Here is a 23,163-nt window from a genome sequence, read left to right on the forward strand (position 1 = left end):
GACTCTGTACACACACACATACACAGAGACACACACAGACACAAACAGACAGATTAACACACTCACTGATGCTGCTTGTATAGCTGGGTCTGCCGTGACTCTGTACACACACACACACAGAGACACACACAGACACAAACAGACAGATTAACACACTCACTGATGCTGCTGGTATAGCTGGGTCTGCTGTGACTCTGTACACACACACATACACAGAGACACACACAGACACAAACAGACAGATTAACACACTCACTGATGATGCTGGTATAGCTGGGTCTGCTGTGACTCTGTACACACACACATACACAGAGACACACACAGACACAAAGAGACAGATTAACACACTCACTGATGCTGCTGGTATAGCTGGGTCTGCTGTGACTCTGTACACACACACATACACAGAGACACACACAGACACAAACAGACAGATTAACACACTCACTGATGCTGCTGGTATAGCTGGGTCTGCTGTGACTCTATACACACACACATACACAGAGACACACACAGACACAAACAGGCAGATTAACACACTCACTGATGCTGCTGGTATAGCTGGGTCTGCTGTGACTCTGTACACACACACATACACAGAGACACACACAGACACAAACAGACAGATTAACACACTCACTGATGCTGCTGGTATAGCTGGGTCTGCTGTGACTCTGTACACACACACATACACAGAGACACACAGACACAAACAGGCAGATTAACACACTCACTGATGCTGCTGGTATAGCTGGGTCTGCTGTGACTCTGTACACACACACACATACACAGAGACACACACAGACACAAACAGGCAGATTAACACACTCACTGATGTTGCTGGTATAGCTGGGTCTGCTGTGACTCTGTACACACACACATACACAGAGACACACAGAGACACACACAGACACAAACAGGCAGATTAACTCACTGATGCTGCTGGTATAGCTGGGTCTGCTGTGACTCTGTACACACACACATACACAGAGACACACACAGACACAAACAGGCAGATTAACACACTCACTGATGCTGCTGGTATAGCTGGGTCTGCTGTGACTCTGTACACACACATACACAGAGACACACACAGACACAAACAGGCAGATTAACACACTCACTGATGCTGCTGGTATAGCTGGGTCTGCTGTGACTCTGTACACACACACATACACAGAGACACACACAGACACAAAGAGACAGATTAACACACTCACTGATGCTGCTGGTATAGCTGGGTCCGCTGTGACTCTGTACACACACACACATACACAGAGACACACACAGACACAAACAGACAGATTAACACACTCACTGATGCTGCTGGGTCTGCTGTGACTCTGAAACTCGCTGAGCTGACGCTTGCCGTCGCAAGCCAATCGCCGCATCGATTCCTCGACATCTAAAGTCGGCGCGATTTCTCTTCCCGTCGAATCCTGCCTGCTTGATGAGAAATCGACCAATCGCCGAAGAGATTCTACGGAATCTACGCCCAGCAACGCGGCGATTTTCGACCGTCGCTGAATCGACCGTCGCGATTCCATTAGGCGACTCCGACCTCCGTCGACTCCGTCTCGCGTTCCCGACGGCGGCCATGGAGGCAGCGCGGAGTGGCGGAGTGGCGAGGCGCTGCGATGATGACGACAACAACAACGATGACGACAACAACGATGATAACAACAACGATGACGACAACAACGATGATGACGATGACAACAACGATGACGATGACGACGAGCTCACCGTCCAGACCGCAAATTTAATCTCCGGCTACGCCGCTCACCTGGCACAGACGGAGCAACAACAACAACAGCAACAACAACAACAGCAGCAACAACAACAACAGCAACAACAACAACCGCAGCAGCAACTTTGTGCCGCTTCACAGCTCCTGGAGAGCGTCGGGGATTCTCTCCTGGAGCAGCACCGCGCCGCCTTCTCGGCCATGGTGAGCCGCCTGGTGGTGGTGGTGGCGGAGGAGGCCGAGGATCTGCGCGGCTCGGCGCTCGCCGTGGCCCGGGAGATGTTCTCCGACGGGCGCGTGAGCTGGGGCCGCGTGGTGGCGCTGGCGGTGTTCTGCGCGCTGCTCCTCAAGAGGCTCAAGGAAGCCGCCGGCGGCGGCGACAGGGAGCGGAGGGCGGGGAGAGACGCCGAGGCGAGGGCCTCCGTGGCCCACGAGGTGGCCGCTTTCCTGGTGGCCTCGCGGAGCAGCAGGAGGGCCTGGTTCGTGCGCCAGGGAGGCTGGGTGAGACACGCGCTGTGGACACGTGACACCACCTGCTGTGGACACGTGACACCACCTGCTGTGGACACGTGCCACCTGCTGTGGACACGTGCCACCTGCTGTGGACACGTGACACCTGCTGCTGCTGGTGGTGGTCATTGATTAGTGGTGGTGGTGGTGAGTGGAGATGTGTGACCTGGTGGTTGTCATTGATTAGTGGTGGTGGTGAGTGGAGATGTGTGACGTGGTTTTCATTGATTAGTGGTGGTGGTGAGTGGAGATGTGTGACGTGGTTGTGATTGATTAGTGGTGGTGGTGAGTGGAGATGTGTGATGTGGTGGTTGTCATTGATTAGTGGTGGTGGTGAGTGGAGATGTGTGATGTGGTTGTCATTTATTAGAGGTGGTGGTGGTGAGTGGAGATGTGTGACCTGGTGGTTGTCATTGATTAGTGGTGGTGAGTAGAGATGTGTGACGTGGTTGTCATTGATTAGTGGTGGTGGTGAGTGGAGATGTGTGATGTGGTGGTTGTCATTGATTAGTGGTGGTGGTGGTGAGTGGAGATGTGTGATGTGGTTGTGATTGATTAGTGGTGGTGGTGGTGAGTGGAGATGTGTGACGTGGTTGTCATTGATTAGTGGTGGTGGTGCGTGGAGATGTACCACGTGGTTGTGATTGATTAGTGGTGGTGGTGAGTGGAGATGTGTGACGTGGTTGTGATTGATTAGTGGTGGTGGTGAGTGGAGATGTGTGACGTGGTTGTGATTGATTAGTGGTGGTGGTGGTGAGTGGAGATGTGTGACGTGGTTGTCATTGATTAGTGGTGGTGGTGAGTGGAGATGTGTGACCTGGTGGTTGTCATTGATTAGTGGTGGTGAGTGGAGATGTGTGACCTGGTGGTGGTCATTGATTAGTGGTGGTGGTGTTAGTGGTGAGTGGAGATGTGTGACGTGGTTGTCATTGATTAGTGGTGGTGGTGAGTGGAGATGTACCACGTGGTTGTGATTGATTAGTGGTGGTGGTGGTGAGTGGAGATGTGTGATGTGGTTGTCATTGATTAGTGGTGGTGAGTAGAGATGTGTGACCTGGTGGTTGTCATTGATTAGTGGTGGTGGTGGTGAGTGGAGATGTGTGACGTGGTTGTCATTGATTAGTGGTGGTGGTGAGTGGAGATGTGTGACCTGGTGGTTGTAATTGATTAGTGGTGGTGGTGGTGAGTGGAGATGTGTGATGTGGTTGTCATTGATTAGTGGTGGTGAGTGGAGATGTGTGATGTGGTTGTCATTGATTAGTGGTGGTGGTGAGTGGAGATGTGTGACCTGGTGGTTGTCATTGATTAGTGGTGGTGGTGAGTGGAGATGTGTGACCTGGTGGTTGTCATTGATTAGTGGTGGTGGTGGTGGTGAGTGGAGATGTGTGACGTGGTTGTCATTGATTAGTGGTGGTGGTGAGTGGAGATGTGTGACGTGGTTGTCATTGATTAGTGGTGGTGGTGAGTGGAGATGTGTGATGTGGTTGTGATTGATTAGTGGTGGTGGTGAGTGGAGATGTGTGACGTGGTTGTCATTGATTAGTGGTGGTGGTGAGTGGAGATGTGTGACCTGGTGGTTGTCATTGATTAGTGGTGGTGAGTGGAGATGTGTGACCTGGTGGTGGTCATTGATTAGTGGTGGTGGTGTTAGTGGTGAGTGGAGATGTGTGACGTGGTTGTCATTGATTAGTGGTGGTGGTGAGTGGAGATGTACCACGTGGTTGTGATTGATTAGTGGTGGTGGTGGTGAGTGGAGATGTGTGATGTGGTTGTCATTGATTAGTGGTGGTGAGTGGAGATGTGTGACCTGGTGGTTGTCATTGATTAGTGGTGGTGGTGGTGAGTGGAGATGTGTGACGTGGTTGTCATTGATTAGTGGTGGTGGTGAGTGGAGATGTGTGACCTGGTGGTTGTCATTGATTAGTGGTGGTGGTGAGTGCAGATGTGTGACCTGGTGGTTGTAATTGATTAGTGGTGGTGGTGGTGAGTGGAGATGTGTGATGTGGTTGTCATTGATTAGTGGTGGTGAGTGGAGATGTGTGATGTGGTTATCATTGATTAGTGGTGGTGGTGAGTGGAGATGTGTGACCTGGTGGTTGTCATTGATTAGTGGTGGTGGTGAGTGGAGATGTGTGACCTGGTGGTTGTCATTGATTAGTGGTGGTGGTGGTGAGTGGAGATGTGTGACGTGGTTGTCATTGATTAGTGGTGGTGGTGAGTGGAGATGTGTGACGTGGTTGTCATTGATTAGTGGTGGTGGTGAGTGGAGATGTGTGATGTGGTTGTGATTGATTAGTGGTGGTGGTGAGTGGAGATGTGTGACGTGGTTGTCATTGATTAGTGGTGGTGGTGGTGAGTGGAGATGTACCACGTGGTTGTGATTGTTTAGTGGTGGTGGTGAGCGGAGATGTGTGACGTGGTTGTGATTGATTAGTGGTGGTGGTGAGTGGAGATGTGTGACGTGGTTGTCATTGATTAGTGGTGGTGGTGAGTGGAGATGTGTGACGTGGTTGTCATTGATTAGTGGTGGTGGTGAGTGGAGATGTGTGACGTGGTTGTCATTGATTAGTGGTGGTGGTGAGTGGAGATGTGTGACCTGGTGGTTGTCATTGATTAGTGGTGGTGAGTGGAGATGTGTGACCTGGTGGTTGTCATTGATTAGTGGTGGTGGTGGTGAGTGGAGATGTGTGACCTGGTGGTTGTCATTGATTAGTGGTGGTGGTGAGTGGAGATGTGTGACGTGGTTGTCATTGATTAGTGGTGGTGGTGGTGAGTGGAGATGTGCCACGTGGTGGTCATTGATTAGTGGTGGTAGTGGTGGTGGTGAGTGGAGATGTGTGATGTGGTTGTCATTGATTAGTGGTGGTGGTGGTGAGTGGAGATGTGTGACGTGGTTGTCATTGATTAGTGGTGGTGGTGATGAGTGGAGATGTGTGACCTGGTGGTTGTCATTGATTACTGGTGGTGGTGAGTGGAGATGTGTGACGTGGTTGTCATTGATTAGTGGTGGTGGTGGTGAGTGGAGATGTACCACGTGGTTGTGATTGTTTAGTGGTGGTGGTGGTGGTGAGCGGAGATGTGTGACGTGGTTGTGATTGATTAGTGGTGGTGGTGAGTGGAGATGTGTGACGTGGTTGTGATTAATTAGTGGTGGTGGTGAGTGGAGATGTGTGACGTGGTTGTCATTGATTAGTGGTGGTGGTGGTGAGTGGAGATGTGTGACGTGGTTGTCATTGATTAGTGGTGGTGGTGAGTGGAGATGTGTGACCTGGTGGTTGTCATTGATTAGTGGTGGTGGTGGTGAGTGGAGATGTGTGACCTGGTGGTTGTCATTGATTAGTGGTGGTGGTGGTGAGTGGAGATGTGTGACCTGGTGGTTGTCATTGATTAGTGGTGGTGGTGGTGAGTGGAGATGTGTGACGTGGTTGTCATTGATTAGTGGTGGTGGTGGTGGTGAGTGGAGATGTGCCACGTGGTGGTCATTGATTAGTGGTGGTAGTGGTGGTGGTGAGTGGAGATGTGTGATGTGGTTGTCATTGATTAGTGGTGGTGGTGGTGAGTGGAGATGTGTGACGTGGTTGTCATTGATTAGTGGTGGTGGTGATGAGTGGAGATGTGTGACCTGGTGGTTGTCATTGATTAGTGGTGGTGGTGAGTGGAGATGTGTGACGTGGTTGTCATTGATTAGTGGTGGTGGTGAGTGGAGATGTGCGACCTGGTTGTGATTGATTATTGGTGGTGAGTGGAGATGTGCGACCTGGTTGTGATTGATTCGTGGTGGTGAGTGGAGATGGTGGGAACTGTGATTTTGGTGGTGATTATGACGGTGGTGATGGGTTCAGACAGCATGAGGATTATTGAGAATTGGGGGTGGGGGTTGTTGTTTTTTGTTACCAGGCGAGACTGAAGAGAAATTTAACTTGTTTTTTTATTTGAGTTTTGCCAAGTTGCTGCGACGTGTCGTCAGCTTAGACAGCTTGGCGCTTCTGTGTAGAGTAGTGAGCGACTGGCAGTGGAGCGGCTTGTGTGTTGGTTAAATTGTGAGAGACGCCTAATCCCCTCTCTCGGACGGCAGAAATCGCCCTGTCGTTCATACCATCTGTATGTGTTTCTCGCCATTGCCTGTGGGGTCTTCAGCGGGTCCATGTTTTAGGAGAAGCATTTGTTTAAAGCGGTCAAATGTGTAAAAAAAACCCAATTCGTCAATCCAAGACCTGCATATTAAGTTTGTGAAAACGCCGTTGCAGAGCAAATGTCCCGCTCTCCTCTTTTCGAACTCGGCAGCTGGGCCCCATCTGCCTCTTGAGCGCCCAGTTGCACCGCCTGTACAATCGCTAGCCGTGCCACTGCCGTTTTCGGGACCGACACCGCGCGCGCGTGCACACGCACACGCACGACCGTACTGACGGCGGATTGCGCTCGTGTTCCCCCGGACGCAGGACGGGTTCGTGCGGGAGTATGCGCGGGAGACGCCCGGCAGAACGCTCAGAAACACGCTGGTGGCCATCGCGGGGTTCGAGGCCATGGCGGGTCTGGCCGCGTTGGGCGTTCGCAAGATCCTCGGCGGTTTCCGCTGAACCTTCCAAGCGGGACGAGGCCCCGATCGTGTCCGGCTCCCGCGCACGGTGTGCCCCACGGCGTCGTCGCCTCCGGCCGAGCTAAACGGAGCACCGCTACCGCGACCGCGGGAAAAACATCGAGACTCTGAACAGACGCGGCACGCCCCCCCCCCACCCCTGCAAAGTTAAATTGTGGTGCTCAACGTTTCCGTGGCGGTAGAGTTTTTGCAAAGATGCAGCTGCAAATGCGCTTTTTTGTTTCACGTGCCGATCTTCGCTGTTCGTTAGTTTCCATTTCGTTAAACCTGCCGCATGGGAGCGATTGCCGCTGGGGTGCGTGGTGCCAAATCGTTGGTTGCATTCCGTGGGGCCTGTCAATGCTTTGTTAATATTTTGAACCTCCGTGCGAGCGAGGTTTTTGCGTCTTCCCAGCGAGAAAAACCCGACGGCTGAATGGAAATTGACGCACGTTGCTCTTGTTGGACGGCAATTATTTTACTTTAATAGAGTCGTTAAATTCACGTTAGTCTGGCTCGATGAGGCAGCATTGTAAGTGTTGGTAAAATTGAGCATTTCGGAAGCACTTATAATTTTTATTATTATTTTATTTAAATACAATTTCAGGACAAGGTGAAAGATTAGAAACGTGTTATATAGTTGCTACCTCGAACACGGCGAGGAATTGAATGACGCTTGCCATCACGGCAGCGTTTTGGCCATAAACAGAGCAATCTGTTCTCGTTGTTTTGCTCTTCACGCAACTCGAGCAAGCGGGAGTTGAATTTGGCAGCGGGCAGCAACAGCCGCTGCAGCGCCTTGCGTGAAATTTGCAGGGTAGCAAAGCCTCAACTTGCAACACAAAAGGTTTAACTTTTTTTCTGCTCGTATGATGTAATATCAGGACTGTGTGGTTACACCGATAGTACCCTTTTATTAGTGCGGGCCTAGAAGGTACACCGAGGAGACGGCTCCCGACCCATCAGGATCCTCCTCCCTGTGCGTGGCCAGGTGAACACGATAGGCAGCTTGGATGGGCCCTATGGTGCGCGGCAGTCTAAGTTTAAAGCCGCGTTTAGAAACGACAAGTCTGGTATCTGGTGTCTGGTTAATCGGAAGTGGGCTACCCCATAAAGTCGCCTTGCAACGGGTGTGCCACTACAAACCAAACTTTGGAGTTGTGAGGTGGCCGGGCCGGTGGCGGGGGGGGGGTTTGTGGATTCCTGTCAGGAGTTTTTCTAAACTTAGATTATTGAAAACAGAGAACCCACCACCCCCCCTCCCCCCTGTTTAAAATGGAACTCTGGGTAACCTTTACCCATTGCCCTGTCCTGGATTATATTTCAGTGTACCCTTACCATGCAATAATTACTTGGTTCAGGATAGATCTTTGATATTTTCCTAAGGTAAATCAACGGTGGCAGTTCTACTTGGGTGACACAGCGGGACACAGGCGCCATCGTGGCAACGCACCGCCGTCACCGGCGTGCAGCCCAAGGCGGTCGCTGCAGTTTGCCGGCGGCGGCACAGCACTTGAGAGTTCTGCGGTGAGGAAAAAAAAACAACGCGGCCACGGCTTGTTCAGCCCTGGGCACGGCTCAGTTCCTGCGAGTGGGAAACAAGAGGCATTCGGGTGACACTGCTTTTGCATGTGTAGTGATGCTACCATCACTACGCATGACGCTACCATCACTACGCACGACGCTACCATCACTACGCACGATGCTAGCATCACTAAGCACGACGCTACCATCACTACGCACGACGCTACCATCACTACACACGACGCTACCATCACTACGCACAATGCTACCATCATTACGCACGACGCTACCATCACTACACACGATGCTACCATCACTACACACGATGCTACCATCACTGCGCATGACGCTACCCATCACTACGCACGACGCTACCATCACTACGCACGATGCTACCATCACTACGCACGACGCTATCATCACTACGCATGATGCTACCATCACTGCGTATGATGCTTCCATCACTACGCACGATGCTACCATCACTACGCATGATGCTACCATCACTACGCACGATGCTACCATCACCACGCATGATGCTCGACAATCTTCAGACCTTATTGGTGCTTTCAGTTCCCGCGCCGTCTCTCTCAATACAACAATTAAAGAGTGTCTTGTTTATTTGCCCGACACGTGTTTTATGTTTTACTCTGCCAGTGCTGATTCGATCGTAGCTGAAGTGGAATTGGGGCCAAGAAAGGCGTTCAGTTTACGTGTGCGTTTTTTTTAGATTGTGTGTCTTGTTTATCGTAATCGCCGGCCACGGTCAATCCACTGCTGGATGAAGGCCTCCCCAACCCATCGCCACCTTACGGCCCTGCGATGGTAACGATCCATCCGGAAGCCGATTTCATCGCTCCATCTCTGCGGTGGACGTCATCCCGGGGGGGGGGGGTGTCCCTCTTTTGGCTGCTGCCACACTTAAAAGGCTCGGCAACGCACAACATCGCCTTCGGCGTACCTAGTTGTTTGCTGTTCAGTCCGCTGCTGAATGAGGACATCCCCGTGCTACAGGTCGTGGTAGGTTGGAGCGCCTCGGTAGCGCACACTGGAACTTTGGGAGGGCAAAGCTCTTTATTATTAACACAACAGGTAACTATTAACATGGGGTGGGTGTGACCACCGACCTATCCTCGCTAACGCACACCATCACTCGCAAATGCTCGCTAACACTGGCGCTCTGATACGACTGGCGTGGCCAAGCCAGGGGGGGGGGGGGGCTACTGGTTGGCCACGCTGACTTGAGCCTTGACTTCTTCACGAGGCGTCTTCACGAGGCGTCTTCATCCCAGATGCGGAGGCCGCTTATATCCGCCTCGGCGTGGCCCGGGACACGCCCAGGCCATGCCCACCTTCTCAAATCCTCGAGAAGGTGGGCGTGGCGTGGCCCGGGACACGCACAGGCCACGCCCACCTTCTCGAATCCTCGAGAAGGTGGGCGTGGCGTGGGCGTGGCCCGGGACACGCCCAGGCCACGCCCACCTTCTGGAATCCTCGAGAAGGCTCAGCCCCTGGCCACGCGACCCCCCCCCCCCCCCCCCCCGGTCCTCCTGGGGTCCCCGGCCCCCACGAGGCTTCCTTCACAAGACGTGGATCTTCTTCACCAGCAACACGAAGAACCCCGAGCCCCTCGTGCTCCTCCTGCGGTTCTTGTGCCCCGCCCACTCGGTTCTGACACTTGGGGCTGTAGGGGCAAGTGCTGTCACACAGACACAGACAAAGCTACCCCATGTAGCCTTTATCAGGGCTGTAGGGGCAAGTTCTGTCACACAGACAGACCATCTACCCCAGGTAGCCTCTAGCAGGACTGTAGGGGCAAGTGCTGTGAGCAATAGCGCCTATGAAGGCTACCGGCACTGTGGCTACACACACAGAGGGTGTGGGTGGCCAGCACCACCACGCCCGACCGCCTTTGTCACTCTCCCAGTTCTAGCGATGTTTACAACACCACCACCATCACCACCACTCCCCACTCACACACAGTGCGCTAACCACTGCAACACTACTCCCCACTCACACACAGTGCGCTAACCACTGCACCACCACTCCCCACTCACACACAGTGCGCTAACCACTGCACCACCACTCCCCACACACACACAGTGTGCTAACCAATGCACCACCACTCCACACACACACACAGTGAGCTAACCACTGCACCACCACTCCACACTCACACACAGTGCGCTAACCACTGCACCACCACTCCCCACACACACACACAGTGCGCTAACCACTGCACCACCACTCCACACACAGTGCGCTAAACACTGCACCACCACTCCCACACACACACACACACAACGTGCGCTAACCACTGCACCACCACTCCCCCCACACAAATTATTTCGCGACTCAATGCTGCCCTCTTGTGGTAATAAACTAGAATCTCACTCACCAACTCACCCACTCACTCACCCACCCATTCATCCAGACAAAGCTATCCCAGGTAGCCTCTAGCAGGGCTGTAGGGGCAAGTGGTGTTCCACAGACACTGACAAAGCTACCCCAAATAGCCTTTGGCAGGGCTGTAGGGGCAAGTGCTGTTACATAGACACAGACAAAGCTACCCCAGGTAGCCTCTAGCGCGGCTGTAGGGGCAAGTGCTGTTACACACAGAGAAAGCTACCCCAGGTAGCCTCTAGCAGGACTGTAGGGGCAAGTGCTGTTACACAAACACAGACAAAGCTACCCCAGGTAGCCTCTAGCAGGGCTGTAGGGGCAAGTGCTGTTACATAGACACAGACAAAGCTACCCCAGGTAGCCTCTAGCGCGGATGTAGGGGCAAGTGCTGTTACACACAGAGAAAGCTACCCCAGGTAGCCTCTAGCAGGACTGTAGGGACAAGTGCTGTTACACAAACACAGACAAAGCTACCCCAGGTAGCCTCTAGCAGGGCTGTAGGGGCAAATGCTGTTACACAAACACAAAGCTACCTTAGGTAGCCTCTCGCAGGGCTGTAGGGGCAAGTGCTATCACACAGATACAAACAAAGCTAACCCAGATAAATTCTAGCAGGGCTGTAGGGGCAAGTGCTGTCAAAACATACATAGACAAAGCTACCCCAGGTAGCCTCTAGCTGGTTGTCGGGGCAAATGTTGTCACACAGACATAGACAAAGCTACCCCAGGTAGACGCTTTCTGGTTGTAGGGGCAAGTGCTGTCACACAGACAAAGTTATCCCCAGGTTGCCTCTAGCAGGGCTGTAGGGGCAAGTGCTGTCACACAGACACAGACCAAGCTACCCTAGGTAGCCTCTAGCAGGACTGTAGGGGCAAGTGCTGTGAGCAATAGCGCCTATGAAGGCTACCAGCACTGTGGCTACACAGAGAGGGTGGGTGGCCAGCACCACTACGCCCGACCGCCTTTGTCTCTCTCCCAGTTCTAGCGATGTTTACAACACCACCACCATCACCACCACTTCCCACACACACACACAGTGCGCTAACCACTGCACCACCACTCCCCACTCACACAGTGCGCTATCCACTGCACCACCACTCCCCACTCACACACAGTGCGCTAACCACTGCACCACCACTCCCCACACACACAAAGTGCGCTAACCACTGCACCACCACTCCCCCCACACAAATTATTTCGTGACTCAATGCTGCCCTCTTGTGGTAAAAAACTAGAATCTCACTCACCAACTCACCCATTCACTCACCCACCCACCCATTCATCCAGACAAAGCTACCCCAGGTAGCCTCTAGCTGGTTGTAGGGGCAAGTGCTGTTACAGAGACACAGACAAAGCTAACCCAGGTAGCCTCTAGCAGGGCTGTAGGGGCAAGTGCTGTTCCACAGACTGACAAAGCTACCCCAGGTTGCATTTGGCAGGGCTGTAGGGGCAAGTGCTGTTACATATGTAGTGGGTTCCAGGACATGGAGACGGCAGAATAGAAGCAGCACTATTTATTTAAACCTTAACAAGGGTTACACTAGAAGGGATAGCGGCCCCTCCACCCGTATAACTCAGGAACACACCCCAGGCTCTCTAGCCTAAGCTCTAGGCTCCCAGTTACTCCTGGAAGGGCTCTAAGGGAGGCTATCAGATCCGGACCTGGTTAGGCACAGATCTCGGCACCCCGCCGACCAGACCGGCCCTTAGAAGGACTCTGACTCTGGGGCTCTGGGGCCGCACCACTGGCTTGCTGTGCCGGCCCTGAAAAGGGCAGCGGTCACAGGAGTTCCAGGGTCTCACCTAGCTGGCCTTCTTTCTTCACTGGTTGCTTCAGCCTCGGGCCCCACACTCTGCCCCGAGCTCCCTGGCTCCCCGCACTTTATACCCACTGGAGCCTTAGCGGACGTTGTTGTAGCGACCAAGGTGTGGGTGAACCACACCTTCCCGTGCCATGTATTTATTCCCCATAGCACCCCTACATCACCCCCTCCCGTGTAACCCGCAGCCATCCCCGGCTGCAACAATACTCGAACAATAAACACAACAAACCCCCACCCGTGCGTGCCTCATAAGAACGAACACCCCAATAAATAACCCAACCCACCTATACAAAATTACACTATATACACATATACATTGTACTCCCCCCCCCCCCCCCCCATCAACGCAGCAAGAAAACTTAACAGTGAACAACAAGAGTAACAAGAACCATTATTACAACAAGCGACGCGTTTTGGCGCGGGTCCGTTTTGCGGGTCCATCGTAGGGGGAGGGTCCGGTCGGCCCGGCAGTGGGCACCGGCTGTGCAGGTGCACCGTCTTCCGTCACCCCGGAAGGGCAAACTCCGTCCCCACCGGGTGGCGCAGGCGAGCTGGAAGCCGTCACTCTTGAGGCGCCTGAAGGTGGAACAGTTAGCGAAGCATCAGGGGCAGGTGACGAAGACGCCGTCCGGGAGTCAGCGGACACATCACATGCTCGGCCCGTGTAATGTGGTGGAGGGACGCGCGGCGCCACAAACGGCTTCAGACACGAGGGGTGTACGTACCAGCGGCGTTTCCCCCACTGGATACGAACGCACTGCGGCCGCATAACCTTCACAATAACCACAGGGCCCCTTCAAGGCCGCAACAATTTCGCCGAGGTCGCCAACGGCACCTGAGGGCAGTGCAGCCAGGCTTGATCGCCTGGCTTCCACGCATGTGTGCGTGACTGGCGCGATCGCAACCTCTCGTTGGCCTTCTGCCGAGAGGAAGAGTTTTGGGCCGCTGCCTCCCGTGCCTCGGTCAACCTCAGGATATTAAATTTAACGTGGTCGGCCAATTTCGATTTTCTGCTGGTTTCCGAGACGTGAAGCTGAGTCGCAATTGGTGGGTCAACGTCGTGACCGTACATCAAAAAGAACGGCGAGAAGCCGGTTGCCGCGTGAGGAGCCATTCTATAGGCGGCCAAAACCCCTGGAATGTGAAGGTCCCAATCGATCTGGGAGTCACACACCTGGTGACACAACATAGATGTGAGCGTCCTATGCAGCCACTCCACCATGCCATCGGTTTGTGGGTGATAGGGGGAAGTGCGAATCTTTTTTGTACCAAGAAACGCACACACCTCGTGCAGAAGTACGCCAGAGAAGTTCTTCCCTTGGTCAGTCAGCAGCCGTTCGGGAGCACCCTTGTCGAGGACATAGCCCTGGACAAAGGCCTCGGCAACGGCTGCTGCTGACTGGTTAGCGAGAGGCCATGCCATAGGCCATCGGGTGAAATATTCCACGCCAACCAGCAGGTACTTGTTACCCCTAGGGGTCGCAGGGAAGGGCCCCAATATAGAGTGCGACGAGTTCGTTAACCCGAGAGACCGTGATAGATTGTAGCGGTGGGCAGGCGCCTTTCGCTGGTGGTTTTCGTTGGGCGCACTGAGTGCATACACCCAGGAGGTCATCCACATCCCTTGCCATACCCGGCCAAAAGAAATCCAGCTGGAGCACGGCAAGGGTCTTGTGGGTCCCCAGGTGCAAAAGCCGCTCGTGTGCAGCCCAAACAGCCTTACCCCGCAAAGCGGATGGCACCACAAGCCTGTGACGGCAGGCCCTCCCATCCCAATGCATTAGGAGCCCATGGAGCAGCCCGTACGAATCAATCCCCGCGACCCCCCGTACGGAACCCCCTGCGCGACGACGCAACGCGAGGAGGGATGCGTCCTCCATCTGGAGGCGCCCCCATTCCGCAACGGACAACCCCAGCAAGGAGTCCGCACCTCCCTCCCCGACAGGACCCTCAGGCAAGGGGTCCTCAGTGGCAGCAGCGAGAACCGGGATATCTAAGGGGGGGCTATCCTCTGGCGGCTTACAACGCCCCGATCCCCTGAGACAAGCGCAACCTGAGGCGGGCGGCAGGCGAGACAGCGCATCCGCATTAGTGTGCCGAGCACCCTTCCGATATGTGGTCGTGAAATCATAATCCTGAAGGATTTCGAGCCATCGGGACAATTGCCCCGATGGCTGCGTCACCCGCAAGGCATATTGTAATGCCGCATGGTCCGTACGGACAGTGAAATGCCGACCGTACAGGTATGGGCGATACTGTTGCATAAAAAATACAATAGCCAAGAGTTCCCGACGCGTGACGCAGTATCTCTGTTCCGCCGGAGACAAAACCCTACTGCCATAAGCCACGACGCGTTCCACACCACAGATCACCTGTGAGAGCACACCCCCAATGCCCGTATTGCTGGCGTCTGTATCGGGGTAGCTCAATGGAGGGGCCCGCACGAGAGCGTCGCGAAGGGAACAAAAAGCGACCTCCTCCTCCTGGCCCCAGTGAAATTTCACTCCCTTCGCCGTCAGAGCGTGTAAGGGCTTAGCAATGGTCGCGAAATCTGCGACGAACCGCCGGTAATAAGACGCAAATCCAATGAAACTCCTGACCTCAGCCACCGAGGTGGGGGTTGGCCAGGAGTTGACACACTGCGTCTTTGCGGGATCGGTGGATATGCCCGAGCGGCTGACGATGTGCCCCAAATAGCGTACGGATTCCCGTAGCAGGTGGCACTTTTGCGGCTTAAATTTCAAATTCGCAGCACGCATTTTGAGGAACACGGCGCGCAAGCGCAAAAGGTGTTCGTCAAATGTCTTGCTGAACACGATGACGTCATCCAGATAGATCAAACAGACGTTCCACTGTAAGCCAGCCAAAACCAGTTCCATAAGGCGCTGAAATGTCGCCGGAGCGGAGTGTAATCCCATAGGTAACCGGTTAAATTGGAATAGGCCGTGTGGTGTGCGAAACGCAGTCTTTGGCTTGGACTCATCATCCAATGGGAGTTGCCAGAATCCGGATAACAAGTCCAACGTAGAAAAAAAACGTGCGCCAGCCAGAGCATCCAGAGATTCGTCCATCCGGGGAAGTGGATACGCGTCGGCCACGGAGATCTTATTAAGGCGGCGAAAATCCACACAGAATCGCAAGGACCCATCGTGCTTTTTGACAAGCACTATGGGTGCTCCCCATGGACTGGTGGAAGGGGCTATAATGTCTGCAGCCAGCATGTCATCCACTGCCAATTTGACATGATCTTTTTCGGCCGGACTTAACCGAAAAGGATTCTGGCGTACCGGGGCATTGTCACCCGTGTCAATGTGGTGACGCAACAATTTCGTGCACCCAATGTCATATTTGTGTTTACTAAAAACATCGGAAAATTCCGTCAGAAGGGTGCGTAGGCCGGCACGCTGGGAGTCGGACAGATCACTCGTGCCCGAACATAGTGTGTCCATCCAACTATCGTCCCCCTCAGAATGCGGTTGAGCCAGAGGATCGGTCCCCACATTACCCATAACCGTGTCTACCACGGGGACCGGTGTCGCGTGCGCGAGCACAGTTCCCTGAGGAACGACGGCCGTCTGTACGCCAACGTTAAGGACGAGGATAAACGGGTCATCGCTCCCCTTAACGAGCGTTTGAGCGGCCACCAGATCCAGCCCGTTTTCCCCAGCCCTCGAGGGCCCTAACAGAATTCCCTGGTCCAGAACACCGGGCACGAAAGGCCGACGCAAGCGAAGGGGCACGAGCATTTGCGCCCCGGGAGGTACACGCACCGTCCGAGTGACGAACGCTTGTATCGACGCGCACGCTGCCCTTGAGGTGACAGGGGAAGGCAGGAATGTTACCCGTCGGCCCGAGGGAAGCTCGATGCAACCCTGATCAATTAGAATTTTAATCGGCATTTTTCCCAAAAAGTCCGTCCCCAACAAGCACGGAACCGCCAGCGAGGACGAGACTAATATCGGCCCGGAGAGTTTGATATCGCCAATGCAAATTTGTGCTCGAATTTGGCCTATGATACCCAGCGAACCCCCGTTCGCTGCGTAACACGGAACGGTGACTGGGAGCAAGGGGCGGCTTTGAACGGGAAGAATATTATAAATCAAGTCTGACACAATGGTCGCCGAAGCTCCCGTATCGACGAGGATACGCACCTCGACCCCGTCAATGCGACCCGCGACCACGGACGAGCCTGCCGACGCAGCAACAATGCAGTGGGCCAATTCCGTCCACTGCCCCGGCCCGAGCACCCTCTCGACCCCGCCGCCACCCAACAAACCAATGGGCGTACCCCGAGGCCTGTACACCGAAACGCGCGAGGTGGGGACAGGTGTGTGCACAGGCCGAGCATGTGGGGTGCCGCGACTTGCCGGGTTGCGATGCGGAGGCCTGTAGGCTGGAGCGCCGTCCGACCGTCCCGGCTGTCGTTGACGAGGCGCCCGGCATTCCGCAGCCACGTGGCCCTTGCGGCCACAGTTGTAGCACGTGATGAGCGCCTTGGGGTGCTCCTGGCGATCCGGTGTGGTCCGAGCCGGCCTCCCTCCGGATCTCCACTCCACCGGGCGACCCGCCGCGAAGGCCTCCTCGGAGGGGGGGATGGTCGGCGTCCCAGCGCACACCGCAGCTGCGCCCTTGGGGACGAGAGGTGATCGACGCTGCGCTATCAGGTGCGCGTGGATGTGTCTTGCTGCCCGCAAGGAGCACATGTCCACGTCGTCCTCTGCGACGATGACGATCTGTAGCTCCTGGGCCAACGCCAGGAGCTTCTCCGTCACCATCGCGTCCACCCCTTCGCCGTCCATCCGCGGGAAAGCCGCTTTTGCGAGGGCCAGGAGAGCCGTGCGATACGCCAGCGGTGGCTCCTTCTGGCCCCTGCACCGCTCGTGGAAGAGTTTGCGGCAGTCCGATGATGGCCCGTAGACTATGGTGAGGACCTGGAGCGCCGACTGTAGCGTAGATCGCGTTGATCTGGGAGCTGTGATGAGCGTAGCAAGGGCGTCATCGTCCAGCATGGCCGGTAGCGCACTCAACGCCTCGTTGTCCGTCCAGCCGGCCATCTCTTGATGAGCGAGAAAGCGGCGTTGAAAAGCCGCCCAGTCGCCGCCGTCTGAAACAAACTCCTTCAACACCGGCAGGCGTTGTTGAAACGATGGCTTCGTCTCTGAGAGGTGCCGCGCGCCATTTCCGGCCTCTCCACCGGTGTTTGAGGGGCTGGGGACACCCATCGGCGGTCGCGCAGGTGATGACGATGCGCCCGCCGATTGGTCCTGACAGCGGGCGTCCGTTGGTGATGATGTCACCACCGCTGATTGGCCCACAGCGTCCACGTGGAGCTGCGACCCTCCAATCGCCGTGGCGGACACTGTCATGGCGGCAAATCCGAAATCTGGTGGCTGTGTTTCGGCGGGAATGGCCGTTGAACGGCGTTCGTCTCTCTGCCGCCTTTGCGCCCACAGCCCCGCGCGGTTGATTTCCTCCAGCGTGGAAGCCGCGGCATACAGCAGCTCAGCCAGTCGAGAGTGAGCCGCCTGCAACCCGTCCTCCATCGGCGGCCACTCCTCCAGCGGCGGCTGCTGTTGGGGCGTCTGGGACATCCCAGGATCGTCGGCCGCGGCCTCTGGCGCAATCCCAGGCGAGCCGTCCTCCTCCTGGGGTTCCTGTGATCGGTTTGTACTCCTTGTGTCCATTTTAAGACCACTTCTGACACCAGTTGTAGTGGGTTCCAGGACACGGAGACGGCAGAATAGAAGCAGCACTATTTATTTAAACCTTAACAAGGGTTACACTAGAAGGGGTAGCGGCCCCTCCACCCGTATAACTCAGGAACACACCCCAGGCTCTCTAGCCTAAGCTCTAGGCTACCAGTTCCTCCTGGTAGGGCTCTAAGGGAGGCTATCAGATCCGGCCCTGGTTAGGCACAGATCTCGGCACCCCGCCGACCAGACCGGCCCTTAGAAGGACTCTGACTCTGGGGCTCTGGGGCCGCACCGCTGGCTTGCTGTGCCGGCCCTGAAAAGGGCAGCGGTCACAGGAGTTCCAGGGTCTCACCTAGCTGGCCTTCTTTCTTCACTGGTTGCTTCAGCCTCGGGCCCCACACTCTGCCCCGAGCTCCCTGGCTCCCCGCACTTTATACCCACTGGAGCCTTAGCGGACGTTGTTGTAGCCACCAAGGTGTGGGTGAACCACACCTTCCCGTGCCATGTGTTTATTCCCCATAGCACCCCTACAAATAATGGATAGTTATTACCATGGCCATAGTTCTAATAAATTTCATATCTTGATACCTCTGCAAATGTCAAGGACTCAATTCGCTAGGTTGACCGTTACGTACATGTTATGTATATCGTTTATTGTTACATTTGAATCGCAGTTCCTTTGATTACTGTTGTTAGATTGTATTTTACAGCTTTATTTTGGTTATTTTGAAAACATGGTTAAGCCATGTTTCTTGCGGAAGTGCAGAGTTGGGCCTGATAACTTGAATCTAAATTGTCTTATGGTTGTTATTGTTTGACTTGCATCACACTGGGATTTTTGCACACAGGGTTGTAATACGGTGGGGTTTTTTTTCTGTAAGATTTGCTGGTTTATCCAGGTTGCTTCTGTTGCGCATCGTCGCTTTAAGATGTTTCTCTGTTCATATTTTGTTTGTTGCGGTTGCACCCGAACTCAAGAGCCACGTGGCTCACAGGGCTATACACCTAATACATGAAACTTGAAAACTTGATCTTAAAGACTGCAGGGATTCATATTCTTGGTTTTCAAATGTTCTTGCTGTGGTTTCCACACCTGATGATGATTGCTTGTGTTGCAGTCGAAACGTCGTGAGAATTTTATTGTTTTATATTTTTTTATTATTTTATTGTTTCCCTTCTACGTGGTGACTTTACCGAAAGAACCAAGAATATAGAGATAATTTAATCAGAATCCGGGGCGTCACGGTGCCTTGGTAGATGTTACTGCCTCGCCTGGTCTACAGGAGGTCGTGGGTTCGATCCCAACCATGACGCCCCTCTATCGGGCCAAACAAAAGCTCTAGATTTAAAGCTTTCGTGACTGCTAGGATCCATACTCTTTGGTTCTATTGGGTAAAGTCACGTAGGTGAAAATAAAATAACAAAAAATTACGACGTTTCGGGCACAACACAAGCGGCCTTCATCAGGTGAAGGGACGAGACTGTCTGGAGGACAGCGCTGGAGTGAAAAAAGCCACGCTCAGATCACGACCTTCAAGCTGTGTGAGAAGAAACAAAGCGCCTTGACAAAGGAATTAGCATATAATTTAGCATTGAAATGGCTCATTGAAATAGCTAAGTTAAAGTATACACATCCGCAGAGGTGCCCCTTGACAAAGGTGCTAATTCCTTTGTCAAGGGGCACCTCTGCGGATGTGTATACTTTAACTTAGCTATTTCAATGAGCCATTTCAATGCTAAATTAAATGCTAATTCCTTTGTCAAAGCCCGTGGTCTTCTTCCTTCTCACACAGCTTAAATGTCGTGATCTAAGCGTGGCTTCTTCCACTCCAGCGCTGTCCTCCAGACAGGCTCGTCCCTTCACCTGATGAAGGCCGCTTGTGTTGTGGCCGAAACGTCGTGATTTTTTGTTATTTTATTTTCACCTACGTGACTTTACCCAATAGAACCAAAGGTGCACAGCATCTCAACAACAGCAGTGGGGTTTGCGTAAGACAAAACTACAATTTGTGTTGTAGAGAATGTACCTCCTCCTATACGTGTAACTTTCAAGTGGTATGCCTTGTAACTGATGAATGATCCGAGCGTGCTCCCTATTTCAAAGACGATGAGTTGCTCCAGAGGCAGACGCTTCGTGAAACACAAAAGTACCCTTTGACCTGTATCACAAGAACAACGGGTCTCACCCGAGTTATCTGTACAGGTTACTTCCAAAACACACACACTTTGTCCTAACATCACTTATTCAATGTGTGACCCTCAGACAAAAATGTTACATGCACGCACACAATCAGACAAGTATTCATTCTAAATCATTGACGGGCATATTAACAACATTGAATTACTGCAGCAAAATTGACTGCATCACGTTACATCGTATTAACAAGCAGTTATTTTACAAACATGCACCGTCTGCTTAACAGTGAATGTACAACGTACTATTGTTGCGTCATTCAAAACGAGTAGGCCGTTGCATGCTGGCGCCTGGGTCAAAATGAAGCAAATTCTAAACATTACGCTACAAATAATAGATGAGGGCGCTTCGATGGCAACACAAGCAATCGTCATCAGGTGGGACAAGCACAGCAGCAATAAGTAGAAACTGCAGGAGTAGGCGCCTACTACTTCAGCAGTTTCTCTTGCTGTGGTTGTCCCACCTGATGACGATTGTTCGTGTTGCGATCTAAACGCCGTGATCTGTTATGTTTCTACCCACGTGGTGACTTTACCGAAAGAACTCAAGAGTGTGGATTCCTGCAGTCACGAAAGCTTCAAATCAAGATTGCCTACAAACTAAACAACTGAGATGACGCATCAATCATCGCCCCCTACTGACAGGCTCTTGTCCACATGCAGGCCGGTGCAGGGCCACCACCTTGTGCCACACAGGGGCAGCTGCTACTTGGGGATGCTCTTCGAGTGTTTCAGACGAGGTACGACACAAAACTCCGAGTTGCTGAGGCGGTTAAGCAAGCACCGTGTAAATGCAATTATTATGATAACATAGTGAATGCTTGGGGGCTTATTGTCTCTTGCTCCTGGTTACAGATCTACCCAACCCATGGGCCCACAAAGTGTTCAACTTCACATTCTTGTCATTAAAGGCCTGTGACAAAGGTGCATCTATTTGAGCGACATCGTCTCTGGCTTACACATCTACTGGGTCTCCACTTGACTTTGTATTGTCTCGGAGAAAGTCCACCCACACCTCCACTTCCACAAACTGCTAGGAGTTGCCTCACTCTGCCTCACAGTCAGAATTCTCCTCCTGCTTCACGATGTGAAGGTCCAATTTTGGAGTTGAATCTTCACCTTCACATTTTACCTTCACGTCTTCGCTCTTCACCATCACCTCTTCACATTTCACCTTCACTTCTTCGCTCTTCACCATCACTTCTTCACATTTCACCATCACCTCTTCATATTTCACCTTCACCTCTTCATATTTCACCTTGATACCTTCAAAAGTGTCCAAGCTGGGATTTTCTTCCGGTTCGTGTTTCATGAGGGATGGGCTCATTGCGGCACTTTGACTTTCACAAGCTGATTTCAGACGCCACTCCTTGTGGATCTTCTGATGCTTCTGTGTTCTCTGGTGTACTTAAAAATTTGATGAATGTGCAAATGCCTTCCCGCAAACACTGCACTTGAAGGGTTTCTCTCCCGTGTGTGTTCTCTGGTGTATTACGAGATGATATGACCGTGTAAACGCCATCCCACACATCGTGCACCTGAAGGGTTTCTCTCCCGTGTGTGTTCCCTGGTGTTTTTTAAGAGTAGATGCATCTGAAAATGCCTTCCCACACACACTGCACTTGAAGGGTTTCTCTCCCGTGTGTGTTCTCCGGTGTGTTACAAGATTACATGACTGTGTAAACGCCATTCCGCACATCGTGCACCTGAAGGGTTTCTCTCCCGTGTGTGTTCTCTGGTGTTTTACAAGATCAGATGACTGTGCAAATGCCTTCACGCACACACTGCACCTGAAGGGTTTCTCTGTGTGTGTTCTCTGGTGTTTTTTAAGAGTAGATGAATCTGAAAATGCCTTCCCACACACACTGCACTTGAAGGGTTTCTCTCCCGTGTGTGTTCTCTGGTGGTTCTGAAAAACTGATGGCCATGCAAATGCCTTGTTACACACAGTACATTTGAAGGGTTTCTCTCCTGTGCGAGTTCTCTGGTGCCGTGTCAAATTTCCAGTCCGGTCCGTGCTGTATGCACGCTGGTCGCATTGTTGACTTGTCGTACCGAGCTGCGCTGACTGCCTTTGCTCCATCAGACCAATTCTGCAGAGGAAGCGTCAGCTGCAGACATAAAAAAATATCCACACCATCTACACGTCAGGCACAGAGGAATGCACACGTGACTTACACGTCTATACTTATTCATATATTCATGATGTAGTGAAAAAGTTTCCCAAATTCATCAGATTTGATGAACGTGCAAATGCCTTCCCGCACAGAGTGCACCTGAAGGGTTTCTCTCCACGGGCTGTTATGGCACACAATGAGAGGGCAAATGTCATGAATATGCCTGGAAGCCCTCATATCTGCAAAATGAATGTTAACCCAAAACTCCGAGCACACAATTTCCGCTGACTACAAAAGGAAGCTGCATGTGTGTGCTGTGTTCACCTCCTGTTTCCATTCTTATAAAGAGTTCCAGAGGAAAACAAAAATAAACTATTGTTTTTATATATCCTCCGTGTTCAACAGAGTTAATAGACTTTACTTCAAACACAAACTTGACACTGTCACACACTGCCATGGGTAAACAGGTGGTGGTGTGACCAGAACCATGCCTGGCCACCTTCATCTGCTCAGCATTAATTCTTCCTCACTCCACCAAGTAATGAATCGAGGATCAATCAACATAGCCGAGGCTATC

The 23,163-nt window shown here is 52.9% G+C and overlaps 1 protein-coding gene across 1 annotated transcript; it reads left to right on the forward strand.

Moving 5' to 3' along the window:
- The first annotated feature begins 1,563 nt into the window (after window positions 1-1,563).
- On the forward strand, window positions 1,564-8,987 carry LOC142922458 (induced myeloid leukemia cell differentiation protein Mcl-1 homolog). Its single transcript, XM_076063261.1, has 2 exons — window positions 1,564-2,248; window positions 6,697-8,987. Exons 1-2 carry the CDS (start codon window positions 1,598-1,600, stop codon window positions 6,832-6,834), a joined length of 789 nt encoding a protein of 262 aa, XP_075919376.1. The 5' UTR covers window positions 1,564-1,597; the 3' UTR covers window positions 6,835-8,987.
- Window positions 8,988-23,163: the final 14,176 nt, after the last annotated feature.

The sequence above is a fragment of the Petromyzon marinus genome, unplaced genomic scaffold (assembly GCF_048934315.1).
Source record: "Petromyzon marinus isolate PM22_M1 ecotype Great Lakes invasive population unplaced genomic scaffold, UKy_Petmar_22M1.pri1.0 PM_G_Scaffold_97, whole genome shotgun sequence".
Taxonomy (NCBI): domain Eukaryota; kingdom Metazoa; phylum Chordata; class Hyperoartia; order Petromyzontiformes; family Petromyzontidae; genus Petromyzon; species Petromyzon marinus.